The 27946-nt window shown below is 32.5% G+C and overlaps 1 protein-coding gene across 1 annotated transcript in view; it reads right to left on the minus strand.

Moving 5' to 3' along the window:
- Positions 1–2918: 2918 nt before the first annotated feature.
- Positions 2919–27946, minus strand: part of HGF (hepatocyte growth factor) — a 77323-nt gene continuing 52295 nt past the window's right edge. Inside the window, exons 10-18 of the mRNA NM_001002964.1 lie at positions 25850–25952; positions 21802–21935; positions 16361–16399; positions 14858–14954; positions 12906–12980; positions 11803–11949; positions 11183–11289; positions 10914–11059; positions 2919–3501 (exon numbers count right to left, since the gene is read on the minus strand). Coding sequence (NP_001002964.1) covers positions 3325–3501; positions 10914–11059; positions 11183–11289; positions 11803–11949; positions 12906–12980; positions 14858–14954; positions 16361–16399; positions 21802–21935; positions 25850–25952 — 1025 coding nt within the window. The 3' untranslated portion in view covers positions 2919–3324. The remainder of the gene's footprint in view (positions 3502–10913; positions 11060–11182; positions 11290–11802; positions 11950–12905; positions 12981–14857; positions 14955–16360; positions 16400–21801; positions 21936–25849; positions 25953–27946) is intronic.

Genomic DNA, 27946 nt, shown 5'->3' on the forward strand with positions numbered 1-27946 from the left:
TTAAAATACACTGTCAAGATTTTTGGGACTGGAAAATTTTAACTTTTTTTTGTATTAGTAAATTTTTAGTACAAAACTCACTTGAACATTGAAAGATAACTTCTTTTTGTACTTTATTGTGAAAAGTATTTACACATAGACTATGTCTTTTTATTCAAGTTAATTTTATTGTTCTCATGAGTTTGTCTATAAAGATGGGATATACTTAAAAGTTTATTTGGACCCTTAGTAAACAATTTAAAGGTTTTTAGTATTAGAGTTTATTAAAATTCTTTACCTCATGATTTCTATATTGCCATACCAGTTTTCTTTAAAAAAAAAAAAGAAAGAAAGAAGATATTTAGCAAACAACAAAAAATGTCTGACAGTAATTTCTCACTTCTTGACAGTGCTTTTTTTTTTTTTTTTAAGAGAATGTTGTGGCTATAACATTCACTTTGTATAGTACCATTGGTACCAACAAGAAATATTCACAGGAATAAGTGAAATACAATTTTTCTATCACATGCCGTTATTGTTATTATCCTTGCCTTCCAGTGTCTCATGGTTCCCATAATTTGAAACACTTAGATAGCAAGCAAGAGCCTGTTAATACTAGAAATTGACTCAATATAAACCATTTTACTGAGGACCTGCCCACAGCAAATAGGTAAAACTCATTACATATTTTACAATAAAATTAAAGAAGTATACAAAAGGATTATCATCCCTTCTGCACGGCAGAGGCATTATGACAAATATTTTAATTTTACATTACTATTCCTGGCAGACATAAGAAAATGTCCACAATTACAACAGCACATCACCATCATTCAAACAGCCCAAACAAAAATAGCACTGAAAACTTCTAATTTAAAATATCTTTTTGTCCATTACTCAAAATACAATGGATTTTGGATAAGTTGGATTTTCATTTTTTGTCATTTATTAAGAAAAGAATGACCAGGAAATAGTATCTTTTTGCCAGAGAAAAATGATATGATTATTCATTGTCCTACCACCTAAAAACAGTGATTTTTCATTGTCCTACCATGAATCTTGCTCATCTTGCTTTTATTATTAATTTTACTGATCTCCCTCTATTACAAAGGGAACTTCCCAAAACTAGGACTCCTTTGTGCACCATGTTGATGGTTTTATTGGTGGTATGTTTTCACCCTATAATAAAATGGAAAACATTGAGTTCAAAATATCTAAAAAGTTAGCTGCATCTTATGTCTAGGTAATCCCATCTCTCTGTGGAAATTTACAGGAAAAGACAAAAAAGAAATATTTTAAAATGTGAGTATTTAGACATATTAGAATTTCATAAATGTTTAACAAGTATCATTAATATATGACTTAATCAAATTTTGCCAGTTCGTCCAGAAAAAAAATGAAAAATACTCTAATTTAGGGACAATATATCTTTGAAATTCCCAGTGTTTTGATTAAAATGATATATTGCATAAAGAAAAATGCAATCAAAGAAGATGGTGTGGACTGATGACTTTCTGGATCTCTCTTCGCTTTCACTGTTCCTTGATACCAGAACATATTTTATTACAGTATGTTCAATTTGTATGGCACAATTCAGATATACATTTCTGGATCTGCATAGGCATTTCTGGATTTTCTGTCCTATACTCTATGGACTAAGCTTCAAATAATTTAAGAGCATTTTACTCAAGATTGAACAGTGTCCTTTGAGGCGTTTAGAGCATTGTTTGGATCTCTGGCCTTAATTGATACCATTTAAGAGAAACAAATTAGAGAAATGGATTGGAATCACTCAAATAATTATTTTTAAGTTTGTATAGAATGATTTTGTGAAAATTCACAGCCTATTCTATTAGTCCTTGTTGTCTCATTTCTTGACAAATACATGATTTTTTAGCTAATCATGTCAAACATAACAATAAATATGGTAATTTGGTTTTATGAGACAGAATACAAAATTTGAATGGATATTCCCCATGGCATTACAAAGATCTATGTAAAACAAAATAAGATAAAATGAAGACATCTTGATAAAATATTTCATTCTGCAGATTCAACTCCACTTTAAAAAATAATTGAATTCAGAGTTTAGATAAGCTAGCTCCTTTCCTTTCCTTTCCTTTTACAGTTTTTCCCTTTACTTGAGTAAAATTTTATTAGGCTAAAAACTTTCAGGTTGATAAATGTATTCTGATTTTTTTTTCTTCAAGATATACTTTAATTCATAGTTTGATGAAAGTCTATTTACAAATCATTGGGGATATATGGAAATTTTCCTCCAAAATAATTTTTAAAAATTTAAAGAAAGTGAGTTACAAGCCAATCACAGCAGCAAGTCTTAGAGTTAACCTACTTAAATACATTTTTAAGCTTCAATTAGACAATTGCCTAAGAAAAATAAAGAAAATACTTTAGGAAAGTGGATATAAAAGTATCTTGCATAAATAAGGTTCCCTAAATTTGAAGGAAAGAAATAATACTGATACACATATACCCTCTTCCCTTTAAGAATTAGAAACTACACAATGACTAGGATGATAAATATATTTAAACACCTAGATTAGATGTTACTTAACTTTGTGGGTCATGACCACACCTTAAATGCCAACCAGTAGAGGTCATCTGCAGATTATTTACAGAGAATGAGCTGATCACTTCTATTTTGCATCTTTCCCTAAAATTTCTACTAATCTTCAGAAATTTCTATTTTTCTCTTAAGGAAAAACTACAAATACATACTTTCAGAATATTTAGAGGTTACATACATATACCATGATTTGAACTCTAGTGCATGCACATTGTACCCAGGTCTGAATATATGGGTACATGATTTTGTAAAAAGTATGTGTACCAGTATTACAGGATACACAGTGAGGAGAAATGAATGAAATATAATGTATGGTATATGAAAGGTAATATAATTTAATATAGAGTTACAATTTAAGGACACAGGTATAAATTGTCTTTGTGAGGTTAAAATAATGTTTAACTTATGGTTTATTCATAAACTAACCTTGGAAAGCAGCGTAGAGATTAATTGAACTTTTCTGTTAAATCTTTTATCATCCAGCAATTATACCTTTGCAATTTTTAATCCATTCAAGTATCTTCAGGAGATATGTTACTACACTTGCATGTACCTTAATTCACTTCAACATTTACAAAATAACACTGACAAACAAAACAACAGAAAACACCCATAAATATTAATGAGTATCTTAACAAACATGACACTCAAGTAGTTGTCTTAGGATTGTTTTAAGTGACACTTTAATTCCATGTTCTCCGAAATCTTCGTGTAAAAGAGAATTGTATTGATGGAAGCTTCAGACACAGTTACATCAGCTATGACTGTTGTATCTTATACGTTAATATAATTTTGTGTATCCATTTTGCATAATATGCTACTCGGACAAAAATGCCAGGACGATTTGGAATGGCACATCCACGACCAGGAACAATGACGCCAAGAACCATCCTCATTTTATGTTGTTCGCAAACAAGTGGGCCACCATAATCTCCCTAAGAGAAAGACATGCAACAATAACAAAAAGGACAACAAAGTATTATTTTAGAAACAAAAGTTAAGAATTCATGAGTATCTTCTATATAGATTTATATCTCAAATATACACATACAAAAAAAGAGAATAGCTGCAACTGAGATATGAAGACACCAAGAGATGTACTAGACCATTGGTCATCTTTCTACTGAATTACCCAAGTCAGAGTGACAGAAGTACAAAAATTCAAAGTCTTGTCCTGTGGAGTATTCACCCTGAGTGCTCTTGAGTTCAGCTCAGGTCATGATCTCATGGTCATGGGATCGAGCCCTGCATCAGGCTCCACACTCAGCACAGAATTTACTTGCCCTTCTCCCTCTGCTCCTCTCCCTGCTTGCACACACACTCATAAATAAATACATACATACATACATAAAATCTTTAAACAAAAAAGAATGATTTGCCTTATACAAAATATTTACTCATCTTTTAAAGAGGGTTTTTCTCTGTTGAATGCAGATTAACACCAAATAACACCAAATAGCTATTTAGAGGGTACACTTTATATTTACTTTTATTTTCTTCTCATGTTCAAAATATGTTCAATATAGAAAATTTAGAAAATGTTGAAAAATACAAGAACTTTTGTATTCCACCTATAATCATACAATTTTAATGATTAAATTTCATCACAAATTCCCTTATTTCTAAAGCTTTTTGTTTTCCTTCCTTCAATCTTGTCCCCAGAAAGATTTTAGCAAATTAAATATAAATTCTAATTGATAAAATAATTCTATTTATTGTTTGCAAATTACATTTTCAGGCATAAAGAAAGAATATTTTTGTATTTACTACTGTATTTGTAGTTAATATACTTATATATATCTCATAGTTCCCTTTGTGGAAGGTAGCCTATAATTTCATGGCATTTCTTATATAGTTACCCTATTTTATCATCAGACACAGGTGACAGATGAAAGATGATAAACTGATTGATTTGTGTATATATTTTTATAAACATGTATATACTAATGTGTATTATTATATATAATTATTGCAAATACGTTACATCACTTTCATGCACGATGTAACCTTCTAAGATTGCAATGACTGGCTTCTGGCATCCTTGTGTGAGAGGAGTGAGACTACCTTGAATTTTCCCTAACAGTGATGTGATGAGATGAATTACTGCAGAATTTAGTTCTGTAACAAGTGTAAAGAAGAGTGCTACGGGCATTGTATGATGGGGAAAATCAAGGTGCGGGTGAAGTAGGAGATAACACAATAAGGGAAAAGAGTTTATTCCAGGAGACATTGTATGAACCATGCCATACGAGTTAATAAATCTGATTTTTAAATAAATGTACCAGTGATCACTGATACAAATAATTCTCCAAAGCAATTCACTTTGGCAGACTTTCACCAAATGTGATCCTATTGCTATTATATAAACATTTGGGAGATTTTCTTCAGTGTTTAGATTTCAGCGGCTTCAGGGATTATATTATCTTATTTGAAATATAAGTGATATTAAAATTTTAAAAAAAGCATTCTGGAAGATAAATGCATTTCTAGGAAGTGACAGAATCAATTTAAAATTTTCTTGTCAATATGGATAAAAAATAAATATATGATACTATAATAAATAATTCAATGCTAAAATTAGAACTCTAAAAATATACAGATAATACATCACCTTAAAGGCTGTTCCTGCTGAGCAGTTGCTGAAGCATTTTTGTAACAGCAAAAAGGCCAGAAAAGTGCATGGCCTCTTAAATGATCTTGAAGCTGTGTTGAGCTCAAAACTTTAGTTTAAAAGGCTTTTGATGCACCACTGAAAGGGCACCTGGGGGGCTCAGTGGTTGACTGCCTGCCTTTGGCTCAGGACGTGATCCCAGGGCTCTGGGATCAAGTCCCGCATCAGGCTCCCAGCAGGGAGCCTGCTTCTCCCTCCCTCTGCCTGTGTCTCTGCCTCTCTCTCTCTGTCATGAATAAATAAGTAAAATATAAATATAAATAAATAAATAAATAAATAAATAAATAAATAAATAAATAAATAAATAAATGGCTTTTAGTATAAGTAGGTAGGTAACAAGATCAATCAATCAATCAATCAATCAAGCTTTCTCCTAGCAGATTTTCAATTCTAATAATGAACATAGTAATACTGGTCTACTGGAAAAACATCAAATTTGAAAGTGGTTATAAACACACAATCTGTTTCTAACTATATCATTTTAAAGCAGTTTTTAAAACTCTGACTTAGTAATAAGCTTTTTTTTTTTCAGGAATAGAATCTCAGATCAATATATATAGCACATGCATGGCAGCACATATTTATACTCCATATTCAGAATTTTTTCCTACATGTCAAAAGATATTTCACTATTTACTTTCCTCATTCCATGCCTTACCTCACAGAGTATTCCTCAACTCCATAGCTCCTAGGCTTAGAGACTGTGTCTCTTACATTCAAAATACATCTAAATATTCCAATCAAAAGACATAAGGTAACAGAATGGGTAAAAAAGCAAGACCCATGTATACGCTGCCTAGAAATAATTTCACACCTAAACATATGTAGATTGGAAGGGAGAGGATGGAAAAGCATTTACCATGCAAATGGAAGTGAAAAGAAAGCTGGGGTGGCAATAATTTTATCAGACAAAACAGACTTTAAAACAAAAACTGTAACAAGAGACAAAGAGGGACACTATATAATCATACAGGGAACAATCCGACAAGAAGATATAACAATTGTAAATATTTATGCACCCACCATGGGAGCAGCCTAGTACATAAAGCAGCTAATAACAAACATAAAGGAAATAATTGATGGTAACACAATACTAGTAGGAAAACTTTTAAGACCCCACTTATATCAATGGATAGATCATCCAAATGGAAAATCAACAAATAGTGGCTTTGAATGACACAATGAATGAACCAGATGGATTTGACATATATTCAGAGCATTCCATCCTAAAACAGTAGAATACACATTCTTTTCAATTCTGCATATGACATTCTCCAGAATAGATTACATATAAGGCCACAAAACAAGTCATAACAAATTGAAAAAGATCAGAGGTGTACTGTGCATCTTTTCCAACTGCATCACCATGAAACTAGAAATCAACCACAAGAAAATACTAGAAAGACGACAAATATATGTAGGTTAAATAACACACTACTAAAGAGTGAATGAGTTAACCAAGAAATCAAAGAGGAAACCAAAAATACATGGAGACAAGTGAAAATAAAAACACATGGTCTAAAATCTTTGGGACGTAGCAAAAGCTGTTGTAAAATGGAAATTTATAGCAACACAGGTCTACCTCACAAAGCAAGAAAAAATAACCTAACCTCACACTGAAAGAACCTAGAAAAAGAACAAACAAAACTCAAACCCTGCAAAAGGAAGGGAATAATACAGATTAGAGTAGAAATAAAACAGAAAGAAAAAAAATCAATAGAACAGATCAATGAAAACAGAAGCTGACTCTTTGAAAAGATCAACAATTTTTTTTTAAGATTTTATTTATTTGAGAGAGAGAGAGCACTAGAAAGGGCAGAGAGTATAAGCAAGAAGGAAGGGGAGAGGAAGAGGGAGAAGCAGACTTCCCACTAAGCAGGGAACCCAATGCGGGACCCAATCCCAGGACCCCAAGATCATGACCTGAGCCAAAGCAGACACTTAACCAACTGAGCCACCCAGGGACCCCCTAAAAAGATCAACAAAATTAATTAACCTTTAGCCAGATTCATCATAGAGAGAGACAAAGAGAGGACTCAAATAAAATCAGATATGAAAAAGAGATAAAAATTGACACTACAGAAATACAAACAATTATAAGAGAATGTTATGAAAAATTACATGCCAACAAATTGGGCAACCTAGAAGAAATGAATAAATTCCTAGAAACATATAACTTCCCAAAACTGAATCAGGAAGAAATAGAAAATTTAAGTAAACCAATTACCACCAATGAAATTAAATCAGAAAAAAAAAAAAACAACAACCCTCCCAACAAACAAAAGTTGAGGAGCAGAAGGCTTCACAGGGGACTTCTACCAAACATTTAAAGAAGAGTTAATACCTATTTGCAAAGAATCCCAAAATAGAAGAGGAAGAAAAGCTTCCAAATTCATTCTATGATGCTAGCTAGCATTACCTTGATATCAAAACCAGATAAAGACACTAGAGAAAAAAGAGAACTACAGGCCAATATCCCTGATGAACATAGATGCAGAAATTCTCAACAAAATATTAGTAAACCAAATCCAACAATACATTTAAAAAATCATTCATCATGACCAAGTGAGATTCATTCCTGGGGTATAAGATTGGTTCAATATTTGCAAATCAATCAACATGAATAACATGAATCACATGAATAACAGAATGGATAAAAACCATATGATTATTTCAAAAGATATAGAAAAAGCATTTGACAAATATGATATCCATTCATGACAAAAACCTTTAAGAAAGTGGGTTTGGAGGGAACACACCTCAACATTATAAAGGCCATCTATGAAAAACCCATAGCTAATATAATCTTCAGTGGGAAAAAACTGAGAGCTCTTCTTATATAGTCAGGAACAAGAAAGGGAAGTTCACTCTCACCATTTTTATGTAACATAGTACTAGAAGTCCTTGCCATAGCAATCAGATACCAAAAAGAAATCAAAGGTATTCAAATCAGTGAGGAAGAAGTCAAACTTTCACTATTTGCAGATGACATGATACTCTAAACAGGAAACCCTAAAGACTCCACCAAAAAAACTACTAGAACTGACAAATGAATTCAGTGAGGTCACAGTATACAAAACCAATGCATAGAAATCTATTGTATTTCCATATACTAATAATAAATATAATAATACTAATAATAAAGTATCAGAAAGAGAAATAAGAAAACAATCCCATTTACAATTGCACCAAAGATAATAAAAGGCCTAGGAATAGACTTAACCAAGGTGGTGAAAGACCTGTGTTCTGAAAACTATAAAACAATGATGAAAGAAATTGAAGATGACACAAAGAAATGAAAAGATACTCCATGTTCGTGGCCTGAGAGAACAAATATTGTTAAAATGTCCATGCTATAGAGGAATCTATAAATATTATGCAATTCCTATCAAAATACCAATAGCATTTTATACATAACTAGAAAAAAGAAAAGAAAACCTCTAAAATTTGTATGGAACCATAAAAGACCCTGAAGAGCCAAAGCAAATGAAAAATTAAAAGAACAAAACTGGAGGTATCACAATGTTAGATTTCAAGATATATTACAAAGCTGTCATAACCAAACTGCATGGTACTGGCAAAAATAGACACATAGATCAACGGAACAGAATAGAAAATCCAGAAATAAACCAACAATTATATATAGTCAATTAATCTTCAACAAAGGAGGAAGAAGATGCAATGGGAAAAAGACCATCTCTTCAACAAATGGTGTTGGGAAAACTGGACAGCAATATGCAAAGAATGAAACTGGACCACTTTCTTACACCATACACACAAATAATTCACACAAATTCAAAATGGATTAAGAACATAATGTGAGACTTGAAACCACTGAAAGCACTGGCAGTAATTTCTTTGATATCAGTCATAACAATATTTTTCTAGATATGTCCTTTGAGGCAAAGGAAACAAAAGCGAAAATAAATTACTGGGACTACATCAAGCATCAAAATAAAAACCTTCTGCACAGTGAAGGAAATAGTCAACAAACTAAAAAAGGCTACCCAATGAATGGAAGAAGATATTTGCAAATGACATATCTGATGAAGAGTTAGCATCCAAAATATATAAACCTTATATAGGTCAACACTCAAAAAATGAATGATCCAATTGAAAAATGAGCAGAAGACATGAACAAACATTTTGAACAGACACGTGACAAGAGGTTCAACATCACTCATAATCAGGGGAATGCAAATCAAAACTACAATGAGATACCACCTCATACCTATCAGAAGGGCTAAAATCAAAACTACTAGAAGCAACAAGCATTAGCCACGATGTGGAAAAACAAGGCATTCTCTTGCACTACTGGTGAGAATGTAAACTGGTACAACTACCATGGAAGACAGCGTGGAGGTTCCTCAAAAAATTAAAAAAATAGAACTACTGTATGATCCAGTAATTCCACTACTGGGTATTTACCCAAGAAGTATGAAAACAATGATTCAATAGGATACGTGCACCCCTATGTTTATTGCAATATTATTTACAATAGCCAAATTATGGAAGCAGCTCAAGGGTCCCTTAATAGAAGAGATGAATGGATAAAGAAGACACACACACACTGGGATATTACTCAGCCATAAAAAAAGAATGAAATCTTGCCATTTGCAGGAACATGGATGAATCTAGAGTGTATAATGCCAAGTGAAATAAGCCAGTCAGAGAAAGACAAGTACCATATGATTTTTGAAATCATTCATATGGGGAATTTAAGATACAAAACAAAGAAAAAAACCCCAAAAAACAAATCTTAACAATAAAGAACACACTGATGCTTACCAGAGTGGGGTTGGGTAGGATGGATGACATAGGTGATGGGGATTAAGAGTACATTTATCATGATGAGCACTGAGTAATGATGTATAGAATTTTTGAATCACTATATTGTATACCATAGACTAACACTGTATGTTAACCACACTGGAATTAAAATTTTAACAAAAATGTAAAAAAATGTTCTCAACTTCAGAAATAATTTAAAAATAACAAAATGTGTATAAAAATTGATTAAAATTGTTAAAATTTAAAAAGTAAAGAAAATATTACACATAAAATAATGGTTTAACAGCTTGTCTATGTACAATAGGGATAGGAGCACTGTCAAGTTGAAAGAACAGTTGCCTAACAAATGAAAATGTTCAAGCTCTTAAAGTCACCAACTTCGACCTTTTGGTTTTCTAAAATAGAATTTGTTTAACCCCCCACCTCCCACACACACATACACACACCAGCATACACACACTGGCTTAACCAAAAACACATTTAAAAGTTTAAAATCAGGCATAGAGTTCATTCAGGGAGAACTTGGGGAGATCGGATAACTTTAGAAAACATTAGAAAAATGCAAGCTATTGTATCAAACTACATATTGGAGACTTTTAATTTGAACAGCTTTCCATTAGAGTTCTGGCTGTATTAGGTTATTGCTGTTTTGAGAGACAAATCTCATCTTAGCTTGCTGATAATGAAACATGGTTTTTCGTACTATTTAGTTAAAATAAGTGCACAAGAGTAATGAAGGGGATTATCTTTCCCCAATTTCTCTCTCTTAGAACAAGTTGGTAGACAATGATTTTTATTTGAGAAAAATGGACCAAACAAAAAAGAAACATAAGAATCTATGATATTTACTATATACTTCTTATTTTTTAAAAATGCCCTTTTTACCTCACATGGTCCTGATACAATATTTTCAGCTCCAGCACATATTTCAGACTCATTCAGTGTCACCTTCCCTTGATGGTATTGGCTGCATTTCTCATTCCCCATAATATAGAGATGTGCTACTCGTAATAGACCATCAAAGTTGATCGCTAGAATGGAGCAAAAATGTACAGTTAATCAACACAGGGTAAGGTGAGAAAAATGAGAAACAAATAGAATTGTTTTAAATAAAATAAGTATAATGTTGTCTTATCTTTTTAAAAATAGCTTACATCCAGTATAACCCCAGCCATAAACACTGCAAGTGGTTTTTTCAGGAATGGTGCATCCATAATTAGGTAAATCGATTGTACTAACAAAATCATCCAGGATAGCGGGCCTGAAAATAGAAAATGCAATGGTAAATACCCTTGATTGAATTCAACACAGAATTAATAAATTTAAATTTAGTATTAATCTTTAATATGATATTGAGAATAAGAAGTCTTGTTTCTCAAAAAAAGAAAAAGGGAATGTCTATTATATGTTTGTAGTAGAAGTAGGAGTAGATAGCAGAGAAATGAGTCACTTACTTGTTAATATTACTTGCTAAATGGTAATGGTCACTGCTTTTTTATGCATTATTTTACCTATTAAAGTTATCAGATGATTATTCACTAAGTTTTGGTTTTGGAGCAGGCTGATCAGACTATTGGTCAAACTTAATTTATTAAGTTTTGAAAATTTTGAAGATGACTCTCTTTGTCTCTGTGTAATACACACACATATGACATGTGACATATGCTTTTATAATAAATTTACATAAAAGAGAAAGAATAGCCACATATATAAAGAAAAAGCTTCACTAATTCCATTGTAGGTTAAAAATATAAAGCCTTCTTAAGCAACTAACCTAGCAAGCTTCAGTAATACCAGATCTGATCCTTCAGGCCCATATACCAGCTGGGAAACATTCAGAACCTGTTTGCGTTTCTCATCTCCTTTTCCGTGGACGTCATGAATCCCAAGCCAAGCTTCATAATCTTTCAAGTCTCTGTTTCTAAATTAAAAATTTAAATGTAAAATATAATTTTAAATTGGGTGATATTGTTCACCCATATTATTATTTTAGCTTATAAGAGCAGATAAATAACTAAATTTAAAATTTGCATCAAAAATAATAAAGGGCAACATATTTGTTATGAGAGATCTGGAATGCTACAAGTACACATAAGCAGAAAGAGCCTTTAAACTGCTCAAATTCTAAACTGTTATTTAAAACAAAAAAACAACCTTTTGATTATGTTTAAGAGTAAATCACGTGAGAAAAATTCTCAGGTAAAGCACATTACATAAATTATAATTTTCTGTAGATTTTCCTTCTTATCTTCGCTTTGTATATGTTTGGCTTATCAATGATGATTGAAAATTTATTCTAACAAAATACAAGTGACTTTGATGAGAATCAGGAAGTAAGCTTACAAATGCTGCCTCCTTAACTTTTCCTTAGGCTAATTCTCATTAAAAATTATTCCCGGGATGATTTGGATGCTGTATCTACATAAGAAAGGACAAGTGAGACTTGAGAGAAATTTGTTGATAATTCAGAAAAGAATTTCTATCTAGAAATGTAGCATTGCAAGGAAGAGGTTGAGGAAAAAAAATTATTTACATAATTCTAGCAAAATTTCCCCCCAAATGAGAATAATGTCAATTGTGGAAAGAAAAAAAAAAAGAAAAAAAAAAGGGAAAAAAAAAGAAAAAAAAAAAGAAAAAAAAAAGAAAAAAAAAAAGAAAAAAAATTGTGGAAAGAAATGAACAGAAGTAGTATCTAGTCACAAATGTCAATTAAGTCAAAGTGAATTTTGTGAGTTAAATCTAAAGAAAGAAATTAATTTGTTCATGCCGTGCTGGTGAATCTGTTAAGTGAATACATATTCTAAGTCTAAAAGCTAAATGGAGGTTTTACATATTTTTAAGTGCTCAAAACAAATATTGGCTTCAGAAACACTTTACCGAGAGGGGAAACATTGTCTTGCAGTAAGAATCCAACTTTCCTTTATCAATGATCCTCCACAGATATGTTTATTTCTATGAGAGAGAGGAAAAAGAAACAAGTAACATCTGTGCAGAAAGGGTGCCTGCCAATTAATGCTAAACCTATGTCTCCATTTGTTAAAAATAGATACATTTGAGAGGAAAATGTAAAAATTAACTAGAATAAAATGAATAATCCTTTGACTGGAAAGATGATATTTGAGGATTTTAGCATTAGCATTTTTTCATAATGTGATTACAATTTTAGGAAATCAACTTTATTTTTGTTTAAGAGCCCTGTCACTACACACCAACATGCATTGCCAACACACATACATTTACCTGTGTGCGTATCTATCCTTGGGAGAACAAGTATGTACTACAAAAATAGAATATTTAGAATAAACAAAAAAAATGCAAAAGAACAACAAAAACAATGTAGACTTATTTTAAATTCAATGTCTGATTACAAAAACGCAAATTTGAGTTTTTACCTAAGACCCTGAAAACTATCTGGTGGTAGCAATATAGATCGGTACACTATTCCTTTCTTTCATCACCATTACTTATTTTTGATACATTAACTTAGGACATTGTTGAGTTTCAGTAAATTTGTTTAGCTTAAAATAAGCAATCTAATATTTCACTTATAAAAGAAGACAATTTTGTAAGGCATATCATCTAGGAAATTATAAAATATTTATAGAGAGTGAAAAATACTAGTGCATTTATTTGATGATATCTTAAATCTGTAAATGCATTGTTTTTTTGGTGTAGAAACAGAAAAAGCACAACTTTTCACAATTTACAGTTCCAAAGAGTATAGATGGTCAGTGCTTCAGAGAGTAAAAGAAGAAGGTTCCCAGACTAAGACCACAATTATTTATGGCCTATACCACAGAGGAGGATGAGAGTATATATCGAGTTTTAATTTCTATTCCTCTCAGTATGTGTTTTGGAAGAATAACTAAACAGCTGTTTTTACTGAGGACTTGGACTCAAAAGAAAATATGTTTATCTAAAAGTTTATAGTACTCTAATCTGATGCAAAAAGAGTTTCACCTGCTGCTCCAAGGGTGCAGACTCCCAAAGGAGTATTCTTATACAATCTCCCATGGGTAATAATAAATTAGGTAGTATATGCCCCCTTTTTTTTTTTCCTGGACTTATGAGATTTGCAAAGAATCACTAATTCATTCAGATATGTGGATTCCTAGAACATTTTCTATAAAGCAAATGAAACACTCTTTCCCCTTGGAGCCTTCATTAAACCTTTATATTTCATAATTGGCTCTAAATTCTGGTGAGTCTCACAAGTCTCTTTCAGTACTACACACGCAGGACAGCTACACTATAGTTATCGACATAAATACTTGTAAAATTTGATGGGTTACTCCTTGCAAGGATATACTAAAAGAACTTTAGGCTGTCTTCTACATGGTATCTAAAGTCTTATCTATATTTATAGCAAAGGATACAAACTTCATGCTTGCTAAGAATTGGCTTATTCATAAAAGAACTTGAGTTTCAAGTGTCTTTATTCTACTTTAATGTCACTGTGATTTAATTGTAGCAAGGATGCACTTTCTTCCTTTACTCTAGGAAGTTCTAACTTCTTAAAACTACTACAGTGATGTCAAGGTATAAGTAGGTTCTCTATGTAGTAGTGCTTTCTTAATCACTACCGAAGCATCACTTGTAATCAGAGATGGTGCCAACACATATGGGACCTCCGTGAACATTTAAAAGGAACTCTCTGTGGAGGCACAAATTGTAAAATCCAGGGCCGTTGACAAGCAGAATACGGTCAGTCTCCTCTTGTATCCTGCTCAAATGAGTGCCTGCCTGTGTGGGTGGCACAAACATCCTGTTGGGAATATGACTTTTGCAAGTAGTCCAAATACATCTGATTTGTGTCTATTAATAATTACCTGTATTTCAAACTAACCATCCATCCTACATTAGTCCGTGTTGGAATTCCATTTACAACTCGTAATTGTTTTGTTTTGGCACAAGATATTACAGGATCTAAAAAGAGGACCAAAGATAACATTTTGACAAAACATTTTGAAATAATCAGTGCCTCTCAGTTTTCTTAAAAGCAATGGTAACTAAACAAATGTAACTACTACTATAATTTTGTCAGAAGAATATATGGGAGGAAAGAAGGTAGGTGTTATGACTAGAGTGTCACATCAGGCCTAAAATGTTTGCTGTACTCACCTAGGTAAACAACACAGAAAATGAATCAACTCAAGGTATTGCCATAGTGACAATGATTTTGCTCACCAAGCACTAAGCACAGGCTCTTCAAGTCTAACACTAATTGAATTTCCCTCACAAACCTCAATATAAAATGAAAAAATGTTATTTATAGTAGTTATTTCTACATGTCAATGGAAATCAATAGCCTCAATAAAAAAAATTCTATTTGGTTTTTTATTACTTCTGAATTTTTATGATTCAGAAACAGGCTCAGAATTTTTATGATTCAGAAACTCATTTCAAAATGTAGAGTCATTTGGAAACAGGTTACCAACACTATATTGAAATTGTATCCAAGTGACATATTTATTATGTCCAAATCAGTGTACCCAAATGACACAATACCAAGTTGTTTGGAGTCAACTTTTTCCTGACCCCTCTCCATATCCCTTGCCTTTATCCTTTCTACTCCTATGTATGGTCTAAAATTTCCATTTGCTTCCTCAACCTGGGACACAGCAGGTGGTTACTTAAGTCAAAACACTTGAGTATCTTCCTTCAGCCCAAGGAGTATGTGAAAATCAAAAGCAAGCAGCTCCAAGAAGATTTTGTTAAATTGAGGATTTATTGAACCTCTTAGTTTATATCATTTTCACCTAGCGGAGCATTTGAAGAGTCTTAAAGATAGAACAGGTTAGAGCAGGTTTTAGTCTTTTAAACTTTAGCATCCTAGTTTAATTTAAAGAATGGTGAACATCCATTACATATATTTTGCCCAAAATCACAAACAAGATAAATGCTCTTTTCAAAATTAAATATAACTTATATGTTCTGAGAATTGAATATTGATATAATGTAGTTACCTTTGTAGCCACTTTTACACATGCACATAGAAAAAATATCAATAAAAAACAAATAGATTAATTTATTTTTATGACAGAAGTTAATAGAGTGATATTTTTCCATAAAGAAAATTATGACATCATCTCTGACACATAGAGAGTCAAATAAACTACATATTTTAAAAGATTACTGGGTCACCTGGGTGATTCAGTGGTTAAGCGTCTGCCTTCAGCCCAGGGCGCTGAAGTCCCAGGATCGAGTCCCACATCGGGCTCCCTGCATGGACTCTGATTTTTTCTCTCTGCCTGTGTCTCTGCCTCTCTCTCTGTCTCTCATGACTAAATACATAAAATCTTGAAAAAATAAAAAAGTAAAAGATTACTTACGGTCTAAATTGACTATTGTAGGTGTGGTATCACCTTCACCTGTAAAAATAAATATATACACATATACACAGTTCATAATACACATTTCTGTCATATAGAGCCAAAGCTATATATTGAAATGGAAAGGTCCATGAATCGGATAACTCATTAAAATTCTTGACATTTATTTAAAAATAGAATGTAGTGGTATGTTTTTAGTAGTTACGTATCACTTTTATGGGGCAGTAATGAAGATACACACCTACTTGTAGTGGATAATGTGGAAAAAGCCCTATTTTATGACTGTGGAGGCTCTCAGGTGTGTGGTTTGCTGAGTGTGCTGGCAGCCTGGATTACACTACTGACCTCAAAGAGCTGTATCCCTCTACCTAGATGCCCAACATGGCACACAATGAACAAATAGCACTAATGCTTATTATAGTTTGCTTGAGCCATTCATAGACCGACCATGTGTTATACTGTAATTTGAAACCTTTATGTTTGTTTTCAAAAATCACTTGAATTTTTTTCTATGGTTGAGGACAACTGAAACATCACATGCTTCTGAAAACTCTTCAAAAATTCTAGAAGATAGAAATCAATGTCACTAATGGAAGAAGAGAGATAACAAAATATAATTATATTTTGTTAGAATATTTCAAATATTATTTTTCATATGGTAATAAAAAATATGGAAAAAAGAGAACTGCAAGTTAATTCTAACTAAAACTTCATAACTTACTCTTTTTTCATAACATCCCAACTGCGGTTTAATGGCTGCAAAGAGAAAAGCTTGGAAGATACTAGATTTGCAAATACTTATGCAATAATGAATGAGGCATAGGACATTTCCTGAAGTTTAATGTCTGAGGAATTGATGGCCTGGAAGTTAGTCAGGCACTGTTTAGACCCAGCTGATTGTCAAGCCCTGGAAATGCCCTGAGCTCAAATAAACTGGCAACAAAACAATAATAGCATATGGATTCCCTTGTAATATATGCAAATTTGATTGTTATTAATGGCGAATCTCATGAGAATTAATATATGCTAAAGAGTCATCTTTATTTATGTTCATTTTCCAGATCACGATATTTTAAATGAATAAGGGTAAAGGAAAACACATAAATTTCATTGTTTCCCTTTCCCTTTAGCTTAGTCTGGGGGAGGATTTTGTCTTAAAGTCAGCTGAGGTCAGTGTTTTAGCTCATAATACAAATTAGGATTGAGGCCAACTATGGTCATTAAAACATCAAGGATATTGGTTTTTCCACTCAAATCAATTACTTGAAAATTCTAAAATTAAAAACTAGATTTTTATTCTTTCTGGTATTGCGATGAAACAGACTAGACTTCTCTATCCTTGATTGTATATCAACTTTTCTATTTCTAAGCATCAAGCTAATAGGTAAACAAAATGGTTAGCTCATTATTGTAATTTACTGCAGTTTTTAAATTTTAGAAAATTTATAGATATTGTGTATTTGGGACTTAATAATTTATAATTATTTTATACATATATATTTTTCCTTTGAACTAATATTTCTCACACTTTGGAATATTCTGAAATATCAAATAAATCAGATTTCTAACGATTCTGAGTTGGTAGATAGATTATGAGTTTTTAAAAAGCATTCTAGGTTCTTCTGTTGCACACTTTGAGCCAAACTTTGAGAAACTGCGCTCTAGGATTTTGCTATTTTACCATCAAATACTATTCTTACTTTTTTTTTTTTTGCTTTCCCCCATCTCCACCACAGTACTAAAATCTGAAATGTGTGTATATATATAGATATATATATAAAATCACACAAATATTTATCATATATGTACGTATATGTGATATAAATCTTCTGTATTGATTCAACTTGAATTTGAAAGGAAATATGTTGATGATAGAAGTTTTACCTCAGGAAGGGTAGGTAGTGTGCGTGTTATGTGTTTATATGGCCTCAGAACCAAATATGAGTTCTTACTGAAAAAAACTTTATTTAATACATTCTTAAAGCTTCAACCAAGTTCAAAACCTTATGGACATCACATATTTCTTCAGGCAGATATTTATATTCCTATTTTCATTACATGTTATTTTGAATATATATTTATTAAACCATTATATTTATATAAATGTCTCTACACTGAAAACTAACCAAAGGTAAAAACCTATTATTTATATTGCTGTGTATCTAGCATGTTATAATATAGAGCTTTGCACACAATAGCAACTCAATTTAAAGTTATTAATAAATGAATAAATAATATAAACTTAGATGGAAGTTAAGTTATCCAAGACACTTACAGTGAGAGAACTGAAATTCTTGACCTGGAAATTGGAGTTGAAGCTCTTAACTGCTACACTGTAAGTATTTAATACTGAAGATTTTTCTAAGATCTACAAAGTATGTATGTGTATAGATTAATATATAGGCATTTCTCTAGTTTTATTTTTACATATCTGATAATCTTAAAAATGTATACTAAGTACTATTCTGTAAGCATTTTTTATTTTTTATTTTTTACGATTTTATTTATTTATTCACAAGAGACACAGAGAGATGCAGAGAGAGAGGCAGAGACACAGGCAGAGGGAGAAGCAGGCTCCATGCAGGGAGCTCGATGTGGGACTCATCCCAGGTCTCCAGGATCACGCCCTGGGCTGAAGGCGGCGCTAAACCACTGAGCCACTCAGGCTGCCCGTTAAGCATTTTTTAAAAAGAAATAAAAACTTTTGTATGATTTGTAATACAAATGTACAGTGTGAAAATGACTTATATAGTCTCTACAGTTAAATAAGAACTCAAATCTTCTAAAGACAAATTTTATTAGCCTTTCACCAGCAGGAAAATGTAAATATATCCTGGCTATAAATAATAGTTAGAAAAATGACAGTATAAAAATATTTATTGAAATTAATGTTCAGAATGTATTGAAATAAAAATGAGTTATCTGCAGTAGCATTTAATCAAATGCCAGCAACACTCTGAAATCTTTCAATAGCACAATACTTTTAGTTGTAAAATGTTAGTTAAAAATGTTTTGAAAACTTTTAAAATTATTAGAGTCCTGTGTCAGGTTTATAAACCAAATCACCGTTCCCTGAGATTCTACAAGAGCATTTTACTCTTAACTATATCTATGTTAGACATAGATCTGTTTTAAAAGCCTGACTTTTTTTCCTTCTTCCTAGACCATTGGATATTTTATTAGCCTCCATTATTCTTAATCATAGAGACTTCACAAAAAGGTATCATCAAGTAAAGCTAATACTTATAAAAAATTATCCTTGAACCTTTAAAAAGATTTATGTCCCAGAGAGGTAGGTTTCTTTGCTTTGTAATGTTAAGCCTAGAAAGACATCTAAAGAAGAGCATTTTCAGGACCTATGCAAACCCTAATATGAGAAAAAAAGAAAATTAAGAACACACTAACTAATTTGAATGGCTATGATGATAGCTGATGAAATATAATATGATATGCTATGTCTTTGCAAACAGGTAAGGAAGGTGTTTACTTACCATTATAGATAATTTATTTATTAAACATAGGTTAGAAAGTTCCAAGATGTTCATATTGCCATACTAGATGAACATTATATTTAAGAAGTTTGCTTTTTTATGCTAAAAGTTCACAAAACATAATTAGTGTTTCTATTTACGGCAATAAATTATCTCTTTGATTTGTCACAGAATATGTGTTTGTATTTCATGTTTTAAAGCAAACATGAGGGGTGCCTGGGTGGCTCAGCAGTTGAGCATCTGCCTTTGGCTCAGGCCGTGATCCTGGGGTCCTGGGATCAAGTCCTGCATCAGGCTCCCCTCAAGGAGCCTGCTTTTCTCTTGGCCTGTGTCTCTCATGAATAAATAAAATCTTTAAAGAAAGTTTTAAAAATAAAGCAAACATGATATCTTCAATCTAATCTTTTTAAAATGGGCACTACTTTTGTTTCTGTTTTTAAGGTACTTGCCACTAGCTTTTCTCACATGAAAAACATTCTTTTTTGATATATTGAGTTTTTAAAATTTTAATTTCAGTAGAATTAACATACAGTGTTGTATTAGTTTCATGTGTACAATATAGTGATTCAACAATTATACATATTACTCAGTGCTTATCATGACGTTTACTCTATAATCCCCATCACCTATTTCACTCATCTTCCCACGTACTGAGAAAAACATCCTTAAAATAGGACTCTTATTGAACTTATATAAATATGTATTTTTTAGACAGGAGATAGTTTAACATAGTGTTTAAAGATGTTTGTTATAAACACAGAGCTATGAGATGCACAGTCTAGTTAAATGGTCTTTTGCTACTGACACAGCTTTATAACAAGCCTTTTTCACTCAATAACATATGGAGGATATACTTCCATCTAAATATATACCAATCAGTAGTACTTAGTAGAGATGACTTTGCTCCCCAGGGGATTTTTGGCAATGTCTGGAGATGTTTTTTGGTTCTCACGACTGGAGGGAGGGGTGGTTTTATTGACATCTAGTGGCTAGAGGCCAGGGACATCACCAAACAGTTTATAGTCCACAGGCCAGCTTCCTACACCAAAGTTTTATGCAGTACAAAATGTCAGCAGTGCCAAACTTGAAAAATTCTGAGACATTTATCCAAATCCTTGTTTGACTTCCAGACAAACTTTCCAATTCATAAAGTTGCACAGTATTGAAAGACTCTGACTATGCAGACCTTCACTAATATTGAGCATTAATGATTATTTTCTTATTTGCCAACCTGATTTATGAAATGATCTTATGCTTCTACAATTTCATTTTTTTCTTACTATTAAGTTTTAATGTATTTTGTCTATTAATTATACTTACTCTTGAAAATTCATTTTCTTCATTGTTCTAAATTATCTCATTTTATCTTATTGATATATAGGAGCTCTTTTATATTCAGTGTATCAGAAATATATATTTTACATATATCTTTTACTTTACACATTGATACTCTTTAAACAATATCATCTTTAAAAAATCATCTTTGACTCAGAGATGTGGATGGAATGCTCTAGGCTTTCTAGTTTTAGGCTAAGGTACTGAGAAGAAAATGAAGGGAACACTATCTCAGGTCTATCCATAGGTCTATTACTGGGTGGTGGCTTTGTTAGAGCTCTCAGTTAGTATTGGGGGGGTCTTTCTGCTACATATTACAATGACAGCCATTTATTGGTTCTGGACTTCAAATGAGGATTTTCTGAGGAGGAAATCTTCTTTAAAAGGTCAGCAGAATGTCTCCTTGTCTACAAGAGAGATGAAGAAAGGTCTCTCTGGGGTGTGTGTGTGTGTGTATGTCTGTGTCTGTGTGTCTGTATTACAGTTTAGAATGCATCCCATTTTAGGATCAGCTCTAACCCTCCTATATTTCCACCTCTGACTAAGGTATCAATTTAAAGGAGATTCAGTGTATTTAAAATATTTCACCTGAAGAAGATCATTAAAAGTACTTACAACGAAAAATAGGACAATAATCCCATGGAATGAGAGGATTTCCCGTGTAACACCAGGGACCATGGGCATCGTCATCAGGATTCCGGCAGTAATTCTTATTCAGCTTACTAGCATCTGGTTCCCAGAAGATATGCCTGCATAAACAACAAACTCTAAACATCACAAGCTGCTCATTGTGTCCAAGAGAAACAAACTGTCACCAAGAAGATAAATCCTAGCATGTAACTTTCATTACAGATACAACACAAGCTTCTACTTCATGTGAATTTTGGTAATTTTGTTTTAGACATATTTTGTTGTTGTTCTTGCAGTTTGGAAGTGTGTTTTCTATTCAGGATTATGGAATAGGGCTACATAATTAGCATAGATAAAACGATGAAATATTTTGTGATTTTGCTTCTATTTAATGATTACAGTGGCAAGGTAACAATACTTGTAGGCATAGAAATGGAGAAACACTGACAGAAAAAGAGCAGGTGACAAAGATCAAGGTTATAAAATACATAGAAAATGCAAGCTATTGCAAAAGTATTTTTCATGTTTCAGAAACATAAGAAGCATTACTAGCAACATCATTCTGTCCAAGGACAGAAAGATACACTGAAGAATTAATAGTGTGCTAATGAAATAATTAAAATCTAAAGTTTCACTGATCATATAGTTAGAATACAGGAGTTTTTGACAGGTAACTGAGTAACACTTTCTTATTTTACATCTTAACTAAGTTTGTTTTTTATTTTTTTTTAAGATTTTATTTATTTATTCATGAGAGACACAGAGAGAAGCAGAGACACAGGCAGAGGGAGAAGCAGGCTTTATGCAGGGAGCCCAATGTGGGACTTGATCCTGGGACTCCAGGACCACACCCAGGGCCAAAGGCAGATGCTCAACCACTGAGCCACCCGGGCGCCCCTTACTAAGTTTATTACAAAAGAAAAGCAAAAATACTGTGCATTATTTTATAAGACCATGCCCACTCATATAACATCAGTATTTATATTTATTTTGTTAAGATTAATAAAGCCAAACTCCAAATGACCATCCCAATCAAGTCATGAAAATTATATAAGTGACTGAATTTGTTTTGGATTAATAATTCTTACCATACTTAAATGTAATTAATGGGCATTAAAAAACTGGAAAAGCTTGGACAGGGAAAGTTGGACTATCTTTCCAAACTCAGTTTCATTTTCTGAACCAATAATATCAAATATAGTACTTACTATGTGCCAGATTCTATTATGTGATTTACATATATAAGCTTAAACCAACCTAATGAGATGGGCTTTAAGATTATGCTATTTCATACTTGATGAAATAGAAATCCACAGAAAATGATTTTTCTGAGGTCACATGGCTTATAAGCAGTAGAGCAGAGGTTTGAACAAATAGCTCTAGAGTCAATGTTCAAACCACCGTTCTATACTATGTCCTTACTTAGTTGTAGTTTCTTTTTTTTTCAAGATTTTTTGTTTATTTATTCATGAGAGACACAGAGAAAGAGGCAGAGACTCAGGCAGAGGGAGAAGCAGGCTCCCTGCGGGGAGCCTGATGCAGGACTCCATCCCAGGACCTGAGCCAAAGGCAGACATTCAACCACTGAGCCACACAGGCACCCCTAGTTGTAGTTTATTCTTAAACCAAAATTAAGCCTTCATCAATTTACTGCAATTTGTTTTCAAATAACTTTTAACTATTTCCAAATATCCAACCCAAACTCAGTGAATTAATGGTTTTAACGATGAGTTCCCTATGTGAATATGCCATGTATTTCAGTGGTATGCTGGTAATGTTTAAAAGAGGGCTCTGAGATGTGTATGAAGACTTTATCTGTTGTCCTTGCTAATTTCTGAGGTGCAAATTCTTCCACCACAAAAACATCAAGTTTCCAATGTCCAAATCTTCAGAGATTTCTTAATTTTTATATATTTTAAGTTTTTTTTATTTATTTATGATAGTCACAGAGAGAGAGAGGCAGAGACATAGGCAGAGGGAGAAGCAGGCTCCATGCACCAGGAGCCTGATGTGGGATTCGATCCCAGGTCTCCAGGATCATGCCCTGGGCCAAAGGCAGGCGCCAAACCGCTGCACCACCCAGGGATCCCTCTTCAGAGATTTCTGATGGCAGAGTTGGTACTATTGTCTCTCACAAGTCCGTAAGACCTAGATCCACCACATGGCAGTGTTGAAATCAGCATTTCATCTTAATCATTCTAATTCTCACTTAAAATTCTCTAATGAATCTTAATGCTTAGGATAAAATCCAAAGTTCCTAGTCCAGCTTTCAAGGCTCTATATGGTCTTGCAACTAGAGAATTCCTTTTCTGTGGGCATTAACCAAATTACACCATCTTTCAACCTTACCAAAATTATTTCGGGCACTTTGTATTCTCTCAGCATAAAATATGCTATTTTTCATGATTTTTATAATATGGTATTGGCATTTCCTGTTGGATGGCATTTCGGAGCATGAGATCCTGAGGTTGGAATTTGGCTTATCTTTGAAATCCTAGAGCTACAGTGTCCAATACAGTAGCTACTAGGCCACAGGCAGCTACTGAAGAATTGGTATGTAGCTAGCCCAAATTGAGAGGTGCTCTAATTGTAAATATACACCAAATCTTGAAGCTTTAATATGAAAAAAATGTAAAATATCTCATTAATAATTTTATATTGGATACATAATGAAATGAAAAGGCTTTAGATATATTGGATTAATAAAATATATTATTTAAAATAGTCTTGCCTGTTTATTTTTACTCCTTTAAATGTGGCTAATAGAAAACAAAAGTACATGTGCAATTTACATATGTGAAATGCATGTTTATATTGGAGAGCACGGCTTTAGAACTATCACTGTTTGTGAAGTAAGTTAATTGAAACCATATCATCCACCAGTGAGTACATTTTGGAAGAGAATAAAGTTAAAATTAAAGTATAACTAGAGGCAAAATAACTCAACCTCTCAGAGCCCTTAAATTCTTATTCACACATATAGAAATATCTTCCACATAGAATTATGATGACCAAATAAGATTATAACTTGTGTAAAGAAACCACAGCATAAGTACTTGATCAAATGATACTAACCTTTTTTCCTTCTATTCTACTGCAGATTATATTCTGGGATATTTATTAAAATCAGTTTTATGTCACCACTATGTCTCAGACTTTTATAGTAATTTCAAACACACTAGCACTATTGCTAGGGTTGAGTAGCAGACAGTTTTTTTCTGTGAATATGTCCAATGTCAAAATCTCTAATTCTCTAAAATATATAGTCTTTTTTTTTTTCAATTGCATATACACTCCTTTGGTTGTAGAAAAATTTAGTGTTTCAAAATAAAGTTATAGCAGGAAACCTATCTCTATAAGTTGTTAATAGTTAAGTGGATATTTAAGATATGTATGTACACTCATGGTCACACTGATTTTTCATAAATTGATGTTAACAATTAGTAATTAACTATGAGAACACAATCATATAATATACTATTTGAAGCACTAGATTAGCCACTTAATTACGCACTGTCTTATCAGGCTGTACAATTGTTTTCTCAATATGGCCATATCATTCGTGATGGCGAAGCCAAAACTTGTGCCCACTTTTTATTAACGTCTCCCATGGGCATCTTATCACAGAACAGAACACATAGTAAATATTCAATAATAATGTGCTATATTGAATTGCTTATTTAAAAATTTGGGGGCGCTTGGGTGGCTCAGTGGGTTAAGTTGCCGACTCTTGATTTTAGCTCAGGTCATGATCTCTAGGTAGAGCTCCAGGAAAGAGACTGCTTCAGGATTCTCTCTCCCTCTGCCCCTCCTCCTCTCCCCACCCCCCTCAAATAAATAAATCTTTAAAAAGAAAAAATATTTGTTACATGAAGGGAAAATGCTAAATTGAGTTGCATAGAATAACAAATCTAATGTTTGTCTTAGCTTACTATAATATATGAGAATAGAAAGAAATAGCAATGTGCATATCTGTACCAGCAGATATTGTTATAACCACATATTATGTATTGATAGAAAGAAATCTACACACCTATGTAAGTCTTCCATGTTCTTCTCCCACATTGAACATGTTAGTCCAGATCGTGTTTTGGATAAATTGCCCATATAATTTTTGCCATTCCCCCGATAACAATCTAAACATAAAATACATTAAAGAGGACTAATGAATACAAGGAAGTATAGAAGAAAAACATTATTTACAAGCATGAAAATTCATGAAAGTCAACATAAAAATTAAGACAATACACTCTGTACAAATATTTCAGATTAAAGTGTCTTTATTTTCAGCCACATTTCTTCTTCCTTAAAGGTTTATGTATCTTATTACAAACAAACAAAAAATCAAAGAAAAAAATTAAATGAGTGGCCCTTAGGGATACCTAAGAAATGAGAATTTTTAGAATCACGTATATATTTCCCAACATTTTCTTCTGAAAAACTTAGCTCCACAGAAAAGTCAGAAGAATAATATAACAAACACTCATATACTCGTCACATTCGTTGTGTTTGGGTTTTCATCGTTCCCAAGATTAACATTCTGAGTCACCCAAGCCAGCTGTTTTGCAAATGCTCTTTAATTTCATTTTGTCTGATTATTTTCTCATGATTAAAATCAATTTAAAGACAGGATTATGGCATAGATGATATTTTGGTCCTTTTCAGAGCATTTTGTCATATGACATATGATGTCAGTTTGTTCCATTATTGGGGGTGAGTTTGATAACTTGGTTAAGTGATGTAAAGGAAAATTGTTGGGGCCTCTGAGATTGAGTAAATATCTTATTTCCAAATTTTCATAAAATGGTTTAGGCATACTTTGATTACTTTTACATGAATCAATTATGATTCATTGTTTTAAAATAGTTGTTCTTCAATGTCCTACATTTCTTTATTATCATTTTTCTGTAAATCAGAGCTTTTCCTTCTCCCCTATTCCTTCTGTGTAAGTATTCTACTACCACTGGTGATGGTGATGCTGCTGCTGCTGCTGCTGCTAGTAATACTAGTGCCTGTGGTAGAAATGGGAATATACATAGAGACTCCTATGTCCTCTTTTTACTCAGGATGATATCTAATCTATTCCTGTTGCTCATTTGGATACTCAAAGTTGTTCCAAAGTTAGCTGATGGAAGCCACTTTTAACTGGCTTCTGTGCCTTTTACTGTGTCCCATGTGGTTTTCTTTCTCACTTTTTTTTAAATGAGTAATTTGTGTTTTATTAAACATTGATAGAAGTGTCCATATTCCTAATTTTAAAATATCATAAAAAGGAAGTCAAGTAAAGAAAAACAGTTCTTCCAAATATGTGAGTTGCAGTTTTATATTTGAAAAGAAACACTATTCCATAATTTAAATAATAACGCATATTTAAAAAGTGACTATTAAACATTCCTGATTTTTAGATGACTGAGAATTGCAGATTTGGCTATAAAATATTGTCTACAAACATACATCAAGATTATTTCTGTTTAAAAACTTGGTAAGCCCGGCGCCTGGGTGGTTCAGTCAGTTAGTTAAGCACCTGCCTTCAGCGAGGTCATGATCCCAGGCTCCCTGCTAAGCGGGAAGTCTACTTCTCACCTTGCCCCTCCCACCTGCTCGGCGTGCTCTCTCTCTCTCTCTCTCTCTGTCTCTCTCTGTCTCTCAAATAAATATAAATGAATGAATGAATGAATAAATAAATAAATAAACTATTTTTAAAATAAATAAAATCTTTTTAAAATATTTTAAAATTTGGTAAACTGTAGTCTACCATTGGCTTTAAATATACTTTAATATCATAATAAATAGATATAAATCCTAATAAAATTTTTAAATAATTTAATAATTTGTTCAAGAATCAGTTAACATAGTGAAAAAGAAATATAATAAGTATACTCAATAGTCAGGTTTTCAAATCCATGCATCACATTTCATAATAGCACTATAAGGAATTTGGGCTTAAATATAAAAACTGAAATAGGATAAGACTTGATACAGATAACATAGCAGCCATTCCAGTACACAATAAAATTCTTTTCGGAAAGCATAAACTTGAAAAGTCCAATACTTGTACATAAGCAGAATATACTAATGAAAACATTTTCCTCTGATGGTGCTTTTGTCCACCATATTAGGAAAGTTTAAA

Source organism: Canis lupus, chromosome 18 (genome assembly GCF_011100685.1).
Source record: "Canis lupus familiaris isolate Mischka breed German Shepherd chromosome 18, alternate assembly UU_Cfam_GSD_1.0, whole genome shotgun sequence".
Lineage (NCBI taxonomy): Eukaryota > Metazoa > Chordata > Mammalia > Carnivora > Canidae > Canis > Canis lupus.